Source organism: Arachis ipaensis, chromosome B08, assembly GCF_000816755.2.
Source record: "Arachis ipaensis cultivar K30076 chromosome B08, Araip1.1, whole genome shotgun sequence".
Lineage (NCBI taxonomy): Eukaryota > Viridiplantae > Streptophyta > Magnoliopsida > Fabales > Fabaceae > Arachis > Arachis ipaensis.
Window position 1 is genome coordinate 92,675,841 of NC_029792.2, and position 22,475 is coordinate 92,698,315.

At 36.2% G+C, this 22,475-nt stretch overlaps 1 protein-coding gene, 1 long non-coding RNA gene and 1 pseudogene across 2 annotated transcripts in view; 1 reads left to right on the forward strand and 2 right to left on the reverse strand.

Moving 5' to 3' along the window:
• LOC107613776 overlaps positions 1–3,557 on the forward strand; it is a 26,500-nt gene extending 22,943 nt beyond the window's left edge. The window contains exon 7 of the long non-coding RNA XR_002352684.1: positions 3,470–3,557. This is a non-coding gene — a long non-coding RNA (uncharacterized LOC107613776). The remainder of the gene's footprint in view (positions 1–3,469) is intronic.
• LOC107611232 lies at positions 6,723–19,107 on the reverse strand (annotated as a pseudogene).
• Positions 19,431–20,849, reverse strand: LOC107611231 (glutathione S-transferase T3-like). Its single transcript, XM_016313184.1, has 3 exons — positions 20,820–20,849; positions 20,575–20,704; positions 19,431–20,458 (listed from the first exon to the last, which is right to left on the reverse strand). The coding sequence occupies exons 1-3, from the start codon at positions 20,847–20,849 to the stop codon at positions 19,431–19,433; spliced, it is 1,188 nt and encodes a 395-aa protein (XP_016168670.1).

The window sequence follows — 22,475 nt, forward strand, 5'->3', positions numbered from 1 at the left end:
ATTAATCATATATGCATTTATACTCAGCCATAAACAATAATGGCCTTGCCGTAACCCGGCAATAACTCAGCCATCCGGCCCATGGTTCAATCAAGAACCGGCCATTTATCAATAATTATAGCCTTTCGGCTCATGGCTTACACGGTACTTCCACCGTCACCCTCCATATCTCATATAATCATATCTGATCATCATTGATCATAACCTTTTCCCTTGCTTCACTCGCAAGTTACCACATCCCCTAGTTCCTTCCTCATTGCTAGGCATATCATAATGATTTAATACCTAAGGGATGAGATTGGAGGCTTAGAAGTATGAGATTTGGCTTTAAAAACTCAAAAACCATCTTTGGCATGAAAACAGGGCCACGCGTACGCGCACTCCACGCGCACGCGCAGATGGCCAAAAACTCATCGACGCGAAAATGGCATACGCGCGAACGCGCGGGTTGAAAAATATCGAAACGGCGCGCAAGTGTCAGCCACGCGTACGCGTGGGTGCTCTTGCGCCCAGGCACAAAACTGGCACAACTCTGGCACAACTCTCTGGAATATAGCTGGGCATTGGGTGCAGCGCATCGACGCGCACGCGCACGCGTGGATGGTGCCTTCTTGAAGAACGACGCGTACGCGCCAAGTGCGCCTACGCGTGGAGGGTCATTCAGCTAAAAATTTTCTAAGTTAAAAGCTGCAGAATTTACAGATTCAACCCCCAATCTTCCGACGGACATAACTTTCTCATTTTAAATCATTTTTCACCCGTTCTTCGAACGGCATGGACATCCCGGATCCAATTTCATTTCTAAACAGATTTGGCACAAAATAGAGATCCGTAGTCCAAGTTATGTCCCGTCAAAGTGTGTCCAAAAACCATGTTTTCATACAAAACCACAAGGTGCCATTTTCAAAACAAGCAATTTTCAACTCTTTTCAAAATCAACCAAAACATGCCAATTTCAACCCTTTTTGAAATCAATCAAAATGTACCAAAATCCACATAAAGCCATCCTCAACTCACACATTGACACTTTACCAAAAATTCCCAAAACCACATAACCAAACATACCTCATCTACATAAATTCACCCAAAATTACCAAATTCCAAATTTCAACTTCTCAAATCTTATTATTTAATAACCAACCTAATCATTCATATATTCATTATCTGAAATTCATCCAATCACTTGTGCCATCATACAATGCACACATCGACTTACCTTTCTTACCTCTTTCCGGCCTCCGGCCTAAAATTCACGGCCTCCGGCCCAATTTTCACAATTTAAATGCATAAACCACAAAAATCAATACTCATTACCCAGTACATCAAATTCTCAATACACCAAGCATACAAGGTCACACAATTCTCAACCCAATCATTAATTCATGTTACATATCAACTATGCATATTAGCACCAACCATTTACATAATCCAAACTTAATCCTAGGGGCATCTAGACTAGGAATTCTCATCACAACACATGGTACTTAAATGAAACTTAAACCGTACCTCTTGTAGCCAAACCAATTGAGCCTCTTCTTTGGAATTCTTCACCAACCTTAGCTCCAAGCATTACCAAAGCTCCTCAAGCAATACCAATCTCCCAATTATGCACCAACATCACCAAATACACTAACATAACCAATATCACATACATACATCAACTTAGGGCTCATAAAAATGACAAATTACAAGGGTTTGAGCACTTCTTACCTCAGCCCATATGAAGTATCCTTAAACACCCAAAATCACAAGATTTCAACACTAACTACCCAAAAACGTGTAACAGTGGGGAATTTCGAAAACTGGGCAGAGATGAATGAAATACTCACCACCAAACTTAGATAGAATTGTAGAGGATGAGAAGAGCGACGCGTGGCCGCAAACGGCTCGTCAATCGGAGCTCCGTAGCTCAAGTTATGGTGGTTTGAAGATCAAAGAGAGTTAGGTTTTCTCTCTTCTCTTCTCTCTTCCCAATTTCAGCGCCCAACACCCCTTCTTTAGGGCAAAATGAGCTGAAATGCTCATAACTAATGTTTATATATGTTGGGTCTTGGGTCCACTTAGGTCCAGTTCACTTATTTTTGTCCGTTGGCCCAATTTTGGACCAAAACCTTTAAGATTAGCGCTCTAAATCGCACTTCAAATATTTCTACCTCCCCTAATTATAATTCCTCATTTCTTAATCCTACTTACTCATAATCAATTTTCTCAGCTGCAGTACCAGACATTTCTCAGCCGGTACTGTCGGTCAAAATTCCACTGCGCGCTTTTACGCAGAAAACTATGTCTTCCGACTCGGAAAAATTCACTGAATCCAAATATCATATTTAAATCATCAAATTCCAATTGCCAAATCTTCCAACCGTATTCGTTCCTATTTAACTTATTATTTAATTAATTTCAGTTAGACCGGGTATTACATAATGGGTAATAACAAGTTATTTAGTAATTGGAGCACTAAGGTATAGGATTTAGTGCTATTTACAATAAATTAGGAGAGTGAGTTTAAACTCTTAATGGAATGATAATATTATCTATCAAAAGATTCCACCTATATGAATATAAGAGTGGTGCTGCTCTAATCAAGAATTTTAGAGGTTTTATTCTCATAAATATTCATGAAACCAGGATTAGCACAAGGCCATATAAGTTCTTAAAATTGTAAACTCTTGAACTTTGAGGGTATAAGTAATGTGTGTGATTTTTTGTACTAGGATATGGAGTATAGGTATAATCGATTAGACATCTATTACTTCGTTAGAACTTTAAAATTTACACTAAAAGAATGTTTAATCTTAGTGACACATTCTTTATGCATATACTTGAATGATATTTAAATTTTGTAAATAGTGGGGGATTGAAGGGTATTTACAAATTTGATTAATTAATATTATTAATATTATTGATATTATTATTAATATTAATAAACGGTTACTAACCGTTTAGTACCATTTGGTTGAAGGGACACAACCTTTTAAGAATTGTGTATATTCAAAATATTATGTCTATTGGCTAAAGGGACACAACTCTTTAAGAATTGTATATGTTCAAAATATTATATCTATTGGCAATAGAAAAGACACAACCATTTGTATACGTAACTAATCATAATTTCTATGTGCAATATGTATAAATAAGTCCTTGTCCACTATTTCAGATATACAAGTACTAAGTGTACATTTTAATCAACTATTAAGAGATTTTTTTGTTCAAGAGAGTTGAAAATATCTTACTATTGCTAATTAAGAAATTCTTAGGTTTTATTGTATACTGAGAGAGTATTGTCATCAACCCTATAGCAACTAAGTGTGAGGACAAATATCTCTCTAAAGAAAGCGATTTAATCGTGCCTTGAAACCACTACACAAATATAAGATTCTTTCATCTTCTCGAACTAATATACCCAACACTCACTTGAGAGCAGATGCATGAAACAAGACATAGTTGAACTTATTAATAAAATTAACAGATCCTCCATTACCATTTAGTTTATTAATAAGATTTGAAGAATCACAAATGGGGCCACTATTTTATTTGTGGGTGAGTTCGTTCTGGTTTATTTCCTTTTTAGATTAATGATATGTATCAATTGCTTCACAACATTAGTATTTGATATTCTTCTTTCAGTGGTTATGTTTTAGTTCGATGAGGTGGATTTGACTGGCACAAAGTTTGAATATTTATAGTTTGGATATTTATGATTTGTTGAGATGGTGACTTTGTCTCTTTATCTTGAAAAATTTATATGTTTGGCAAATATATGCATTTAAACCATTTTTACAATTTTTCTTTTGAAAGCCTCTGTTCCTATAGAATTAAGATAGTTCTTTCTTAGACTCTTTCATTTATGAGAATCTATTATTCTACATAATGAGAGTTTAGAGATCAACTATTTTGCATTGCGTGCATTGTGCATCCTGTTTTCAAGAAAAATAACTATTTATATTTCTTAAATGATTTAGGGCTATGAAGTTCTCAAAAAACTTGCTTATGTGACTGATAAATTTGATAGAAAATTCCTTGAGCAATTACGTGAGTAAGAAGGTTCAGTACTTCACTGTACTTAATGTTCTATGCTCTTTTTTTTTCCTTTGTACTTAGTGTTCAATGCTTTTTTTCTTTTTCATTTTCATTGATGTGCCTTCTCCTGCTTACTTGCTTTTCAAAGAGTTGGGTACTTATTTGCCTATATATTATGACTTAATTTTTTTTAGGGATATAATTTTGCTTTAAAATATTGGGTTGCCATTGTTTAATTGAGTTCTTTGTTTATTACAGAGAATTCTGCACCACAATTCCTAATGATTTTAGATTCAGAAAAATCAAGCTCTCTCTCCCATATGTTTTTTTATCCACTTAGTCATTTATCAATTTATTCTATGGTTGAAATCATAATTGTGAATTTCTGATACCTGATAGTGAATTTTATACACTTTATTCTCCAATTAGTTTCCTTTTATATTAATGGTATGTATTAATTGCTTCGCAACATTAGTATTTGATATTCTTCTTTCAGTTGTTATGTTTTAGTTGGATGAGGTGGATCTGGTTGGTGCAAAGTTTGAATATTTATGGTTTGGAGTGCATATTTATTTTTTTTTTTTAGAAAAAAATCATGAAGCTTTTTATTTTTTGCTGCTTTATCTTTCATTATTGTATATTCACGCTCTAACTACACAAGCTATATCTTTTCCAGCTAATTTTTGTTGAGATAGTGAATTGTCTCTTATCTTGAAAAATTTATGTTTGGCAAATATATGCATTTAAACCATTTTTTTTCAATTTTTCTTTTGAAAGCCTTTGTTCCTATAGAATTAAGATAGTTCTTTCTTAGACTCTTCCATTTATGTGAACCTATTATTCTACATAATGAGAATTTAGAGATCAACCATTTTACATTGCGTGTAATGTGCATCCTGTTTTTTAAAAAAAAATAGCTATTCATATTTCTTAAATGATTAAGTTATGAAGTTTTCAAAAAACTTGCTTATGTGATATATAATATTCTGTGCTCTTTTGAATGTCCATAATTGTATATTTTTTATTATCATTATTATTTTGACTGTTGCTCTATTAATGTATATTTATAATTTTACATGACTTTTGTGGTATTATGTAGTATATGATGTTGGTGACAGTGCCATTGCAATGTTAGGTGATCTTAATAGTAGGAAATGGCTCTTCCTCTCTGATGTGTGTTATTATCTATGAGACGACGACTATTTACAAGCTTTAGGGGTCAAACATATGGGTCTATATTTGCCAAAGCATGTTTTTACACACGGACAATTTTATGTTGCTCTTCCAAAAGTAAAAATCAAAATCAAGATTAAGGGTATTAGTTTAGAATAATCATTCAAGACAAAAGATACAATCATAAATGTTGTTTGTAGACAAATTTAGTTGATTATGTATAATTTTAAAATTTATTTAATATGTAATTTTAGATATTTATATTCTTCTATAAATTTGCTATTTTTTGTAGAAATTATTTTTGGATACTTATTCACTTTAGTTTACAATTTTCCTATCATGTACTTATTGTAATTAAATGATAATCTTAATTTTAATTCTTATGTTTCTACATTTTTCTTAAAAATAAAATTAGATCATTTTATTCTTATGATCTAATTTAAAATAAAAAATCTATATTTAATTAGTTATTCTAACAATAGCTTAATATTAACTTATTTTTATTAAACTTAGCATACTTGTGTATTGTTTAATGTTATCGATTTTAGAGACAAAATGGTGAGGTGTGCATGAAGGGCATGAACACTAGAAGATTATCACATGGTTCAACTAATTCTAAAAGTAAAGTGATGACATTGAATTTTTTTCTTTTCTTAATTGATTTGAATACTACATTCTAAATAATCGTTGAAAGACTTATTTTTTTAATATATTTTTGATATATAAATTGATCATTCCATTGTTAAAAATTTTAAAAATGAAAAAATAATTTACATCACTATAATTTTTTTATATATAATAATAGAGTTCAGATTATACAAATTTTGAAACTAAATACTCGGAGCTTAAAAGCAAGAATAAATTGGCTGAGAATAATATAAAATACATTTAAAGAGAACATAAGATCTTAGTATTTTTTTATTTTTAATAATCTATCTATCATTATAAAATTACGTAAATCAAATCATTATAAAAAATAATTTATGTATTGTAAAAATTAATTATTATATATTAGTTAATAATTTTTTATTATTTGAATTAATTAAATACTATTTTGGAAAAGTCTAGGGGACTAGCAATTTTTGTGTTTTCTGGCCAGCACTTAACCATCAAAATAAAAGTAAGTGATCTCCCACCATTAGATGTAATCTCATACCATTAAAAATACTATTGATGGCCAATTAATAGTTACAAAACACCAAAATTGATGGCCCCCTAGCATTCCTCTACTATTTTTATGCCTTTTAGTTTTAATTAACATATATGATATATCTAATGTTTTTTCATTATTTTTGTGCCATTTCCGTGCATCACACGGGTCGATGCACTAGTTAGTAACTGCTTTCACGATTTGAATTCATTCATGACCTTGAGATCACACGAAAACAACTCAACCGTTGTTTCAAGACTCTCCTTCAACTTTAAACTATATAGAAATGACAAATTGTTTGTAATTTTCTGCTTTTGTAGAAGAATAACAGCTAAATGAGTACAATCTCCATTTTTGTATAAAATTTTAGAAAAGCTTCTCATGGCACAATGATAGTATCGCGAAGATTGGAATATACTGCAAAAAGAGTATTGTAGCTTCTTAAATTCATGTCAAGATTCTTATTTGATTGTGCATATGTTGCAGCCAGTACCACCATTGTGTTGACACTGACGTTGCACAATCTGTATTGTTCAAGCAAATGTTTCCTCTGGAGCACGAATTGCAGCTGCAACTCTTCCAGAACAAGTTTTGAAGGGTTGACCAACAATTTCGAGAACCTCTTAATCAATCAACATCCAAATTTAGAATTGCATTCCTAGAAATGATCCAAGAGATTGTTACTATGTATGGTTCATAATAACTCTCGTTTTTTCGATATAGTGGTATCCATTTACATTCCAATAGAAGCACAACGAGTTGGGCATGTCAAATGTGTTTACCAAGGCGTGAAGCTAGTAATTGTGCGAGTGTTGTCAGCAAATATGATTGGCAGTGACCTTGCTACATATTTTTGGAAGTCTCATGAGTCCGCAGTTTTGAAGTCTTAACTAAGCAGAACAGCAAGATGCACACAAAAACCTTTAGATACTAAGATTCAATTTTACTTAACAAAGGTAACAATGAAGAGAGAAGTATACAGCCTAAAACATATTTCAAAAACAAAAACAAATACCAAACGCATAATTCCATATGCACAAGCATGACTGATGGTTCAAGGCTATAAATGGCTCCGATTTAGATGGTTCTAACGAGTTTGAAACTTTCATTAGTGTTGCAACCTCCTACCCGGGACAGTGCAACTCGAAGGTGACCGAAAGATGAAAAGGATAATCGTCTTTTTTCAAGGAAATTGCACTTTGAGATCCGGAGTCGCCAGCAATTAATTTTTCATAAGAATGGAATGCCAAAAAATGAGAAAAAAGTATATCATACTAGAATTTGAGTTCAGGAGTCGATTACAAATAGAAAAGGGATTAACATCTTATGGAACTCATCCCAGTAGGGAACTCATCCCAGTTCCTGTTTATGGCCCACCTGTCATAAAAAGTAACTCCACATCAGCTTTTGCGTCATAAACAGTAAATAGGAACTCAAAATATCTCTCTCTTCTCCATTAGGAGGAACTAACTTTAGTCCCTATTGTGGTCCCACTTAATTAATTAATTAAAATACTTGAAATTAATGTAATTAATTTTTTCAATAATGTAGTTTAAATTTATAAATTTAAAAATAATTCACTATTAAAAGATATTAATATTAAATAAATTCATATATAATAATAATACACAATATATAATTCAGGGTTACACTAATTTGTAAAATTACTTAATACAAAAAAAAACATAATTAAGCTTTATTGTTGACGACAAGCATTGTGAAATTGCCATATGTGTTCAATCAAGTCCTCTTTCAATTGTCTATGCTGCTGCCTATTTCAAAGTTGGGCATTTCTTTGGAGAAATTAATGGTATGGTGCGAAATCTTCTTCTCCCAGCTGAGGTTATGATAAGCCATTTTCGACATCATCATACTCTAAGCCCTGAGCAAAATTTCCTGCATAAGTGTCTCTTTCATCCTCAACAATCATATTATGCAATATAATACAAGCTCTCATTATGTTGGCAAGCTTCTTCTTTTCCCAAAAACGAGTTGGACCACGTATAATTGCAAAGCGTGCTTGCAACACTCCAAATGCTCGCTCCACATCTTTTCTTTGCCCTTCTTGGTATTGTGCAAATAACTTGCGTTTCTCCCCTTGTGGCTTTGAGATTGATTTGACAAATGTGGCCCATTCAGGATAAATACCATCTGCTAAATAGTATTGAAAGAACTGAAGATTGATGGTTTAGAAGTTATAGTAAACTCTCGTTGCAAGTATAGTTACTAAACCAAGCAATCAACCTTTCTTACAAACATTTTGGTTGTCACAACTAACAAACCCCTAAATAAATTGATAACGGAATATTTAAACCTCGGGTCGTCTTCTCAAGGAACTGCAGGGAAGTATGTCCTTATTATTGGTTGTGAAGATTATAAATTGGGGTTGTGAAGATGAGGAACAAGTAATTTAAATTGTAATTGAAATAAGTAAAAGACTGTAAAGTAAGCAAATAACAGTAAAATAAACTTTTGGCAAGGTATGAGAAATTAGAAGTCCTATCCTAGTTATCCTTATAAATGATGATGAAGATTGAATCTTAATTCCACTTAGTTAGCCTTTACTTAAAGTAAAGAAAAGTCAAGTGACTAATTAGTTTGATCTCCAAATCCAAGTTAATCCCTAAGAAAAGATTGGGATTATTGAAGTTCAATTCAATTAGCAAAGATAACAATTATCGATCACGTTGAGTTTGATAACTCCTGAGTTACTGATTTCTTAACCAAGACTAAAAGGGGAAAAATAAATCTACTGGAATAAAAATGTCTTCAGATTGGAAGCAAATATAAATAAAAGAAAGTAATAATAAACTGAAATACCTCAAATAACATTAATTCAAAAGAGTAATCTGTAACATAAAAGAATTCATAAACTAAATCGAGAAGATAAATAAAAAGAAATATTGAACCTGGTAAAAAGATAATTCTGAAAGCAAAAGAAATCCTAATTCTAAATCCTAAAAGAGAGAGGAGAGAACCTCTCCTTCAAAACTACATCTAATTCATGAATACTAACTAATTGGAGACTCTCCTCTGAATGGATGCATTCCCCCACTTCATAACCTCTGATCTGTGCCTTCTGGACTTGGATTTGGGCCAAAAAGAGCTTCAGAAATTACTGGGAGTGTTTTCTGTAATTTTTGGTGCGTGGCCTCTGTCACGGGGCCGCGTGGGTCATGCGGTTGCGTCAATTGGAGTTTTCCTTGTCACGCGGTCGCTTCAGTCAGGCGTCCGCGTCATATGCGTTTCGCTTAAGGCGCGCGGTCGCGTCAATCACGCGGTCGCGTCACTGCTATTTCGCGTTGGCACGCGGCTGCGTCGTCCATGCGATCGTGTCGCTGCCAGTTTCTTCAAAAACTCCGTTTTATGCTTTCCTTCCAATTTTGTATGTTTCCTTTCCATCCTTTAAGTCATTCCTGCCTTAGAAGATCTGAAATTACTCAACACACGAATCACGGCATCGAATGGTAATAAAGGGAAATTAAAATAATTACTTTTAAAGCATAGGAAATATGTTTTTCACATACATCACATAATAAGGAAAGGAAAGTAAAACCCATGCAATTAACATGAATAAGTGAGTGAAGGATTGAATAAATCATTTAAATTAGACACAAAATATATCATAAAATATGGGTTTATCAACCTCCCCACACTTAAACAATAGCATGTCCTCATGCTAAATCCAAGATAAAAAGTAAGGTAAGGTTGAAGTGGTGGAATCTCATGCAATGCAATCTATTCTAAATGCAACTATCTAAATGAATCATGCAATTCTAATTTTTATTCACTTGTATATAAAACTTACATGTAGTCAAATTAATTCACATTCTCAAGGAATCATATATGTATAGCCAAACCTTAGATAATGATAAAGCACTTTTACAACCGAGATGGGAAGGAAAAAAATATTTTATAAACTTGCAAGACAATTAATAATTCAAGCAGAGATATATGTTAATGAGCTATTGAACCCTCACTGGATTTTGTGTTTACTCTCTAGTCACTCAGTGTTTAGTGGGTTAATCATTCTATTCTTCTTTTTATCCTTACTTTCTATAACTTTGTTCTTCATTTAACCAATCAACAATTATAGAATATAGGCATACAAAAGTCATGAGGTCTTTAATTAAGGTTGTAATGGGGCCAAGGTAAAGTTAAGGGTATATGTATAAGGCTAAGTGAGCTAATTAAGCGAATCCTTGATTAGTCTAAGATCTCACCTAACATACATGTTTTGTAAAGCAAAGCTTCTCTACCTATTTTCCATATTTTTCCCACTTGTTTATGTTACATGCTCATATTTTTTTTTTTCATGTGCATTACTTTATTTTGTATTTGGGGAATTCTTTTGTATCCCCTTTATTTAAATACTGAAAAATAAATATTTTTTTAATGCACACGGTAATTAAATTATTTTGATTCCACATGAGCATGCTTCCCAAAATTTTTATTTTGAATTGTTTTTTTTTTCAACTTTCTACCCTTTGTTTTTATCATCCATGTTCCCAATAGGTTTCCCACACTTAAACAATTACACAATTTCTATCTTAAGCTAACCAAGGATTTAACTTGGGATTTTTATTTTGTTTTTCTGCTTAAGGCTAGTAATGTAGTTTGTAGAATAAGAGGGGATTTAAAGGCTCAATGGGGCTAACAAGGGTGATGTAAAAGGTAGGATAATTTGGGATAAGTGAGCTAAAATCAAACAATGGCCTCAATCACTCTCTTGGTATGTATTTCTATTCTATAATCGGACATATAGATTAAAACAAAGTAAAGAACACCAGAATAAAAAAGAAGGGCGGAACACACAGAAATAAAAATTATGGTTTGAATGTAACCATATAATTAAGCTCAAAACTCACAGGCTGTGTGTTTTCTAACTCAAAAATCATATATCAGTTATGTATGTCATGCAAGTAAGATTAAGAGTTTCCATTATTCTCAATGTAAATCTTAAGGTGGCTTTAAAGTTCTAGTGTTTCTCCTTGATGAAATGTTGTTAACTAACTAACATGGAATGCTATATATACAAGGTGTGTGGATTGCTTCTATTATGTTCAAGTCTCTAGTTTACTTCCTTTTATATTTTCAATTTAAACTAAGCTATCTTATGCTAAAAAGGGTAAACTATACTAATTAATCCACATTTTCTATAACTAATAAGTTAGAATTGCAACTGAACTAAATGGCTAAAATATGAACTAAAAGTGCAACATGCAGAAATATAGTAAAAATGCATGAAAATAGCAATGTATAAGTACTGAGAAATAAAAATAAAGATCAAAATATAGAAAAAGAACAAAATAAAATAAAAAGAGTCTGTAGTGGTTCACCAAAAAATACGCCAGAGATGGCGACCTCCCCACACTTAAAATGAAGCATCGTCCTTGATGCTCACTCAAGCAGGGTGTGAAGGGGTGTCATCACTGGAAGGACGGGTAGTTGGAGTCTCTGTGGTGGTGGTCTGAGGATCTGCCTACTGCAGAGAAAGTGCTGACTGAATAGGGATCTTTGGGTCTGCACCCTGAATCTGAGGCGGGGTCTCTCTCTGTGATGCAGCCTGCTCCGTGCCTGCCTACGCAGCCTCTGTCTGTGGATGGGTATCCGCCTCGTGATCACCCGCCTCCTCCTCAGATGGCTCTGATGGTGTGTCAGGCTCGGAGGGAATGTCGCCGTCAGAACGTATCAACAGCTTTAGGTGCTCATAGCGTCGCTTGCTACGACACTCAGATCTCTCGTATCGCCGCCGGTTGCGGCGCTCCATCTGGTCTAGCTGCTGAAACAGGCGGTGCACTAAGTGATAAACTAGCTCTGAGGCAGGTGGAGGTGCAGTGGTGGTAACAGGGGTAGCTGTAAAGGAAGAGGGGCCGGCAGATGGTGTGGCTGTCTCATCAGTAGGAGTGAGGAATGGAGGTCTGTAGCCCAAAGCCAGAAAGTTCCTACTGTGAGGGATAATTTTCTTGTATTCTACAGCAGGTGGCTTCTCATCAGCATCCTCCCAAGGCACGTCAGCTCGACGGCCTAGCTGTGTAATCAGATAAGGAAAGGGGAGAGTGCCTCGGACGTGGACCCTGGCCATATAGTACCGAATGAAGCGTGGCAAGTACAGGTCCTTACCCTCCAGCACACACCATTAGGAGGGTGATCATAGCGGCAGGTATCTCAGTCTCATGGGTACTCGGCATAACAAAGTTGCTAAGTATCTGATGCCATTGCCGAGCCTCATCATTTAAGTAAATCCGCTTGATTCCCTTTTGCATGGTGGTGTTCTGACCCATGATCCATGGAACGGTCGGGTCAAGGGTTATCTTGGCCTTGACTGCATCCCAATCAAACTTCATGAAGCGCATATCCTCCTCAACTCTTTGATAACCATCCAGCTGATCGGATTTAGGCAGAAGCTTCAGAACATCCTCTATGACCTCTTCAGTGACCAGTATCTGCTTCCCTCTTAGGTTCACTGCATCTAGGGAAGTTTTGAAGTAATTGCAATAAAATTTCCTTACCCAAGATGCATTGACCTCAGTCAGGTTTCTCTTCAAGAAGAACCAGCCTCTTTGTTTGATCTGATCAGAGGTGTATTGCTGGAGTTCTTCTGGGATTTTCAGAGTCCTCTCCAGGTACAGGTTCCTGGAGGTTGCAAACACTGGATACTTCAGCTCGCAGTATCGGTTTGCAAACTTAATGAGATCAGTAGCAGGGAGTAGCTGGTCAGCCTTCTCCTGCGGGGTAAAGTGTTTCTCCCTCCAGGAGTCATCATGCATGATGTCTATGATGGACATAGAGGCTTCTCCTCTTTTACGTTTGCCAGTTGTTGCCTTTCCTTTTCCTTTTCTTTGGGTGTCTGACATCCTGAAAAAAAAAACAGAAAACCAGGATATAATAAAAACAGAAAAACAAGTAGGCAATTAACAGAATAAGCACATAGTGGCAAAGGAGCAGTGGAGTAATGAAAATGAGTTAAGTAAATGTGCATTAAGGATTGAATAGGAGGTAAAAGTCCGAGAAGTAAAATTAACAATCCAAAATGTATTAGAAATCATGTTAATTAGGAAGAATTATCATCATGCCTTGGTTAGAAGGTTAAGGAGAATAGTGAAAAACCAGAAGATATATTTTGAAAGTTAGGTTGGTTAGGAATGAAAAAGAGGTTAGGAAGTTAAAATTAGTGAATTAGTAAAAAGTGGGTTAGAGTAAGTGGCATGATGAGCATTTTCTAAATAACGAGAATTCACAAATTAAAGCAACAGATAACTCAAATTCAAACAAGGAAGTTAAGGATGAATCAAATGAAAATAGCAAAAAGTGGAATTGAATCATCCAAGATGCAATTTATAAACCAGGAAATTAAAAAGAATAAGAAAGCTTGCCCTGTTATTCATGAATTGGTTTGGTAAAAGCTGAGTAAAGTAGAGTGCAAGTTTGCCAAAGCCAAAACAGGAATGAAAATCAAAACAATTTACAGAAATTTGGGCAGCAACCGGGCTAAAATTGGATGTTCCCGGAAAATAAATAGCAATCGGAATAGCTCATATGAATTAAAATATAGCTGCAATTACATAAAGGGAATATGAACATGGAAAAGCAGTGTAAAAAGCAGCATGAAATAAGAAATTACAGCATATGAACAATACTAACATCACAGCAATAGCAGAATTGCGAAAATTAGAAAACAAGGAACATGAACAGCACAATTAAACAGGCCTAAATCTACTAACCACATCCTAGGCTACCTAACAACCTAGAATCCACTATAACATGCATAACTAATTAGCCTAAATATGAACATAAACAGAAAAATAGGAAATTAACGATGAATGGAAAGAAGGGTGGCGTTCAGCAGAACTTGGAAGGCGTAGGAAAGAAAGTGGGGCAGAGAGGTGGCCGGGGGATGGTGGTGGTGGCGGCTGATGCGGCGGTTGATGGTGGTTGTGCGGCGGTGAGGGCTGTTCGGAGGTAGGGGGTTTGGGGGGGTGGGCGGTGGTGGTGGCTGGAAGTTGTGGGTGGTGGTTGTTTGGAGAGAAGAGATGAAGGAGAAAGGGGGTTGGGGGGGCGCGAATGGGTAGGGTTCGCATGACTGGGGATGTTAGTAAATTTGAATCCACGCGATCGCGTGGGGCACACGGTCACGTGGCAGGGGTGGAATGGGGGTCGACGCGATCGCGTGGGTGGCGCGATCGCATGGAATGGGTAAAAGAGTGAATGATGCGGTCGCATGAGGCACGCGACCGCGTCGCTGGAAATTATGCTAAACGCACAATTCCAGCGTCGTTTCAGCGCAACTCTCTGTCTCCTCTGGGGTGTTGTGCAATCCATGCGACGCGATCGCGTCGCTCACGCTGTCGCGTGGGATTGGTGTTGTACAAATGACGCGATCGCGTGGATGGCGCGATCGCGTGGGTCGTTTTGTGCGAAACGCACAATGGCCGCATGATTCCAGCCTAACTCTCTGGACGTTGGGGATTTACGCCGATCTCCAGATCATGCGGCCGCGTGGGTGACGCGGATGCGTGGGTGGTTGTTTTTCACAACTGACGCGATTGCATGAGCGATGGGGTCGCGTCGCACGTCCTTTTTTTTATGCAGGTATGCAATTATGCAATATGCAGTGCGAATGAATAATATTCAGGTTCAATTGAGAAGGAAAACAAAAATAAATAAAACAAAATAAAACTGAAAAAAGAAACGACCATACCATGGTGGGTTGTCTCCCACCTAGCACTTTTAGTTAAAGTCCTTAAGTTGGACATTGGATGAGCTTCCTGTTATGGCGGCTTGCGCTTAAATTCGTCCAGAAATCTCCACCAATGCTTGGAATGCCAACAGCCTCCGGGGTCCCAAACTAGGCATGTAAAGCTTCTGAGCAGCTTCAAACATATTCTCAGGCTCCCGGGGTGACGAATGTCAGAATAGATTCCAGGATCCCAAACTTTGCTTTTAGATCCGCCTTTGTCTTGATCTATATTTTTCCATCCGAGCGGTTTAGAAAGTAGATTCTCACCATGGTGACCAAACGATTTCCGAGATCCATTCGATTAATCGCGATGCCAATCCGTGTACTTCGAATTGAAGCATGGAACCTTATTGAACCTTGTGCACCAGCTCTGAGTGCGAGCCATTTCCCTCTTACTCTTAAAGCCGCAGAGAGCTCTAAGCTGGCCATCTGTTTCAAGCAAACCATATTCAAGTGGGAAAATAAAGCTAAGGGTTAAGGATTGTACCCACTTGAAGCTTGTATTGGGTGGCAATGGCCTTGGGATAGGTGTTTCTAGTGGTTTTGTAAGTTCTACTCCCTTGTGCTCTTCTGTGAATTTCTTCACTTCCTTGCAAACTTATTCAATTGGATCCATGTCCTAATCAAAGCCTTCTATGTCTTCCTCGTCACTGAAGTCATATATGGGAGGTTGAGAGAAATCTACCTCCGCATCATCTTCGTATTCACTTGGGGAAGATTCGTCGATCTCAGAGAATTCACTTGCTGATGCAAGTTCATCACTGGGAGAACTTGACTTGAGATTATCATCATCAAGGAAACTTGCTTCTTGGATTATTCCGTCTAGTTCCTTATAAAAGACTTGCCTTGGGGGTTGTGTACTATCCTCCTTAGCATCAATTGTAACGTCCTTGACAGAATTCTCCACAACTCTGGATTACCATAGAGGCTCAGCGTCTCTTAGGTCTTCAACCAACTCTTCTTCTTGTATAATGACAGCTTCCTCTACTTGTTCCAGTACGAAGTCATGCCCTGTTCTATCCACTGGAGTTTCTAGTATCTCCTTCATGCTACACTCATCATTAGATTGTCCACACGGAGTTGTGGGAGGTCCTTGAATGTTCGAACGTCTAGAATATAATTGACTTATTGCTTGCTCCAGTTGATAAAGGGTTGTTTGAAGTTGATCTACTGTTTCCTTAAGGCAAACCTCTGATTCTCGGGGTGATGGATTTGGACGTGGTACATTGGGAAGTGGTGGTGTTTGGGAGTAATTGGATTGGAATCGGGGTAAATGAGGATCATATGGTGGCGAATGGTGAAAAGGAGCTTGTGAGTGTGGTGGTTCGAAGTTGTGTTGAGAGGATGGTCTATAGGCATGGGGTGGGACTTGTTGGTAGTTTCAAGGTTGTCCACCATATCTATCAGTTTGTTACGCATTGTAGAATGGTCTTTGTCCATGATATATTGAAGGGTGTTGTTGCCTAAAGGGTTGATCAGATCCTCTTGGCTCCATCTATCTTTGATTGCTCTGACCTTGATGCATGTTCCTGTGATAACTTTCACTCCTTTCAACAATATTAGAACCAAACTCAAAGCGAGAGGGGTGAGGATTCATAGTAGCTAATGGAAATAAAAAGAGAAAAATAAAGATAAATAAACAAGTAAAAGAAAAATATTTACAATAACTAATAATAAGGCACACGATTGCAGATCCCCGGCAACGGCGCCATTTTTAAAGAACTGAAGATTGATGGTTTAGAAGTTATAGTAAACTCTCGTTGCAAGTATAGTTACTAAACCAAGCAATCAACCTTTCTTACAAATGTTTTGGTTGTCACAAGTAACAAACCCCTAAATAAATTGATAACCGAGTATTTAAACCTCGGGTCGTCTTCTCAAGGAACTGCAGGGAAGTATGTTCTTATTATTGGTTGTGAAGATTGTAAATTGGGATTGTGAAGATGAGGAACAAGTAATTTAAATTGTAATTGAAATAAGTAAAAGACTGTAAAGTAAGCAAATAACAGTAAAATAAACTTTTGGCAAGGTATGAGAAATTAGAAGTCCTATCCTAGTTATCCTTATCAATGATGATGAAGATTGAATCTTAATTCCACTTAGTTAGCCTTTACTTAAAGTAAAGAAAAGTCAAGTGACTAATTAGTTTGATCTCCAAATCCTAGTTAATCCCTAAGGAAAGATTGGGATTATTGAAGTTCAATTCAATTAGCAAAGATAACTATTATCGATCACGTTGAGTTTGATAACTCCTGAGTTACTGATTTCTTAACCAAGACCAAAAGGGGAAAAATAAATCTACTGGAATAAAAATGTCTTCAGATTGGAAGCAAATATAATAAAAGAAAGTAATAATAAACTGAAATACCTCAAATAACATTAATTCAAAAGAGTAATATGTAACATAGAAGAATCATAAACTAAATCGAGAAGATAAATAAAAAGGAGTATTGAACCTAGTAAAAAGATAATCCTAAAAGCAAAAGAAATCCTAATTCTAAATCCTAAAAGAGAGAGGAGAGAACCTCTCCCTCAAAACTACATCTAATTCATGAATACTAACTAATTGGAGACTCTCCTCTGAATGGATGCATTTCCCCACTTCATAACCTCTGATCTATGCCTTCTGGACTTGGATTTGGGCCAAAAAGGGCTTCAGAAATCGCTGGGAGGGTTTTCTATAATTTCTGGTGTGTGGCCTCTATCACGCAGCCGCGTGGGTCACGTGGTCGCGTCAATTGGAGTTTTCCTTGTCACGCGGTCGCTTCAGTCAGGCGTCCGTGTCATATGCGTTTCGCTTAAGGCGCGCAATCGCGTCAATCACGCGGTCGCGTCACTGCTATTTCGCGTTGGCACGCGGCTGCGTCATCCATGCGATCGCGTCGCTGCCAGTTTCTTCAAAAACTCCGTTTTATGCTTTCCTTCCAATTTTGTATGTTTTCTTTCCATCCTTTAAGTCATTCCTCCCTTAGAAGATCTGAAATTATCAACACACGAATCACGGCATCGAATGGTAATAAAGAAAAATTAAAATAATTACTTTTAAAGCATAGGAAATATGTTTTTCACATACATCACATAATAAGGAAAGGAAAGTAAAACCATGCAATTAACATGAATAAGTGAGTGAAGGATTGAATAAATCATTTAAATTAGGCACAAAATATATCATAAAATATGGGTTTATCAAGTATCCCATAGTATAATTATTACCATTAATAGTGTAATTTACCTCCGGAGCACAGTCGTTTAGAATATCATCGAATACTGGAGAATGATCTAACACGTTGATATCGTTATTTGAACCAGAAACTCCAAAAAACGCATGCCATATCCAAAGGTCTGAAGATGCTACAATCTCAAGTACTATAGTTGCAACCCCATGATAACCACTCATGTACATACCTTTCCACGCCTTTGGACAATTTTTCCATTGCCAATGCATGCAGTCAATGCTACCCAACATGCCAGGAAAGCCACGACCCTCCGCCATTTGTAGCAGGCGTTGTACGTCATTTGGTTTGGGTTTTCGCAAGTATTCATCCTCGAACACCGAAATGACACCTTCAACAAATTTTTCCAAGCATTCAATTGTAGTGCTCTCGCCTATGCGCACATAATCATCAACAGCATCAGCTCCTACGCCATATGCTAACATGCGTATCGCATCGATACATTTCTGGAGTGATGACAAGCCTCTTCTTCCAGTTGCATCAACCCTCTGTTGAAAATACGGATAGACGTTTGAGAGAGCGTCTACTATCCGAAGGAACACATGTCTTCTCATTCGAAATCTCTGTCGAAAAATGTCAGCATTGTACACCGGTTCATCTGCAAAGTAATCTTGAAAAAGGCGATCATGTCCTGCTTCTCGATCTCTGTTGATCCATCTACGAGTAATTGGGATAGAGCTTCTATCGATATCTTCTTCTTCTGAATCTTGGAGTAAACACTCATCGATCCAATTATCTATGACTGTGTTATCTTGCCATCTTCTTTTGCCATACAAAGCCTCATTAAACATATCATCAAAATTTCTAGCCATATTTAGAAATGTAATTTTTAGTTCTCTTTCGAGGTGAGAAATAAGAATTGAAGTGGAGTTGCAGAGTCATGGATAGTTGATATTTATAAGTGTGTCTGCAATAAGTACCTTAATGGTTAGTTAACGGCTAGTTTTGCAACGGCTAGTTTTGCAACGGTCACTTTCATGAACAATAAGGGCACAATAATATTGACTAATTTAAAAACTTACATCAGAAATAAATAAAACAAACTACATCATAAACCAGCAATACGCAAGAAAAATAAGAACATACTACATAACTCTACGAATACAAGGAACCATTAAGTAAACCACTTGGCGATTATTTTCTCACATGCAATCTCATGAAGAGCTTGTCGTTTTTCACTCATTGTAGACGTGTCAGCATTAAGTATTTGCATATCTATTTCCCTTTCCTTGGCCATCCTTTCTATTTCCCTTTCTTTTGCTTTTATCTCCATTTCTTTAATATACCTCTGAGTCTGTAATTCTTTTTCTTGCATTGCTGCTTGAGCTTGTAATTCTTGTTCTTTCATTGCCGCTTGAATTTGTAACTCCTTCTCTTTGATTGCCATAATCTTTGCTCTATGTTCCTTATCCTCTTCTCTTTCTTTTTCCCTATCCATTAGTTCCTTTTCTCTAACATTCTTAATATCTTCCATGAGAGATAATTTTTTGACAACCGATGATTTTCTTTCACTAAAATCTTCAGACATCTGTGCTTTTCCCTTACCTTTTTGCTTGCTCTTCTTTGATCCTTGTGGGTGAACGGGAGAGTCCACACCGGGTTCGTCAGCCAACGGTGTTTCTGGGTTTGATGAGGATGAGTATGCTCCAGTTGCACTAACCTTGGTTCTCTTTGAGCCGCTACTCTGTGTAGGTAGTTGGCTTCTCCATTTTTGCTCCAACCGAAGCATATTCCAATGCCTCTCAAAAGTAAACTTTTGACCATAATTTGTGGAATAAAGTTTATAAGCCAACTCCTTTATATCATCAGCGTTCGAACCACTCCTTATGTTTCGACTAGCTTGATCGTAGCAACCAGCAAATTGTGCAACAGCCTTGTTAATCTTATACCATTGTTTCTTACATGCAACTACCCCTCTTGTCATGTCGGAGCAAAATTCTACACAGTAGCTATGAATTTGACTCCAAAATGTTTTCCCCTTTTGATCGGTACCAACTACAGGGTCAGTTGAAACATTTAACCATCCACTGATCAGCATCTCATCCTCTTTCCAATGCCAGTGTTGAATACTATCTTGCCTCCGATCTTCAATATCATCATCATTAAGGTCGATAGCATCTAATACACAAGGGTTGACAAAATCTGAATATTACGAATTTGGACTAGATTGTATAGGAGTCTGAGAGGTAACTTGCCATGTGACAAGTTACCATTGGTTCTCCTTGAGTCCCTCTGACTCTGAGCATGGACTCATCTACCTTGAACTCCGTGAGGGAATTTGCTTCTCTGCTTCTCCAACGATAAGTTTCTCAAAGTGTCAGAAAAAAGTTGAATGGGGATCACCCATTGGAGATGCTCTGAAGGGTTGACCAACAATTTCGAGAACCTCTTAATCAATCAACATCCAAATTTAGAATTGCATTCCTAGAAATGATCCAAGAGATTGTTACTATGTATGGTTCATAATAACTCTCGTTTTTTCGATATAGTGGTATCCATTTACATTCCAATAGAAGCACAACGAGTTGGGCATGTCAAATGTGTTTACCAAGGCGTGAAGCTAGTAATTATGCGAGTGTTGTCAGCAAATATGATTGGCAGTGACCTTGCTACATATTTTTGGAAGTCTCATGAGTTTGCAGTTTTGAAGTCTTAACTAAGCAGAACAGCAAGATGCACACAAAAACCTTTAGATACTAAAATTCAATTTTACTTAACAAAGGTAACAATGAAGAGAGAAGTATACAGCCTAAGACATATTTCAAAAACCAAAACAAATACCAAACGCATAATTCCATATGCACAAGCATGACTGATGGTTCAAGGCTATAAATGGCCGATTTAGATGGTTCTAACGAGTTTGAAACTTTCATTAGTGTTGCAACCTCCTGCCCGGGACAGTGCAACTCGAAGGTGACCGAGAGATGGAAAGGATAATCGTCGTTTTTCAAGGAAATTGCGCTTTGAGATCCGGAGTCGCCAGCAATTAATTTTTCATAAGAATGGAATGCCAAAAAATGAGAAAAAGGTATATCATACTAGAATTTGAGTTAAGGAGTCGATTACAAATAGAAAAGGGATTAACATCTTATATTGTTTGATCTTAAACAATTACCTTTTGTCTATTATTATTTGTGAATTTAATTTTATTGGTCTTCTTTTAAAAAATATATGTTTTTTTATTTATTTTTATTATTTTGACAACTACATCTCATCAATACAATTAGCGAGAAGAACTATATTATATTCTAATAATGTTAACAGAAAAGATATTTATTTTATATTATTGTCATTCTTTTAATTAATAAAAATCAAATTTAATCAACGCTAATGATTAAACCTAGAATCACATCAAATTATAAGTAGCGGAGTGTTGAATGTATTATATGTTACAGTTAGGCTACACATCCATATAATTTTCTATCCAAGTCAATCTAAGGTGGTTCAACACCAAAAAAAAAATCCCAATCCCATTAAATGAGCGTGTATTACATGCGCCCAAACTCCCGAAAACGTTTAACATTCATTCGCACCTTCATTATGAAACAACGTTTCTTCTTCAACTTTGAAACTGGAGAACTTCGAATCTCTCTCAAAATCTCTCAAAGCTTGATCGTTTTATTTGCGAAAACTAATTCTACTCAAGAATCACGAGAAGATTTCGAAAGGAAGAAGAAAAAATAAACGAAAATAACAACAAAGACTGCGAAAGGTATGATAAAAACTACTGTTCATTTAAAATCTCGCAATCTCGTGTTTCTCCTAGTTGCATTTTAGGTTTACTGGATTGAGTTGCTTCGTTTAGTAGATTGACTTATTCTGAATCATTTTTTTTTTGCGTAACTAGGGCATAGGAATGGAAATGTGTTTTTATTTTTATTTAGTTCAGTGGAGTTGGTCATTTTGATTCACTTGATTGTTAGTGTGTTCAGTTGAGTTCTTTTGCATGCAAAAATGCTTTTGTTGCTGATTGAATATTTATCGCATTTTATTCAAAACATGAATGGTGTTCGGTTCAGTGGATTTAGCCATTTTGATTCACCTGATTAAAATATGCATGCTTGTGCTTGTTGGTGTATTGAGTGAAGTATTGACCAAATTTTTTTGTCTTAACAGCAAAAATGAAAAAGATGTTGGTGACAAAAAAGCAAAAGCCACG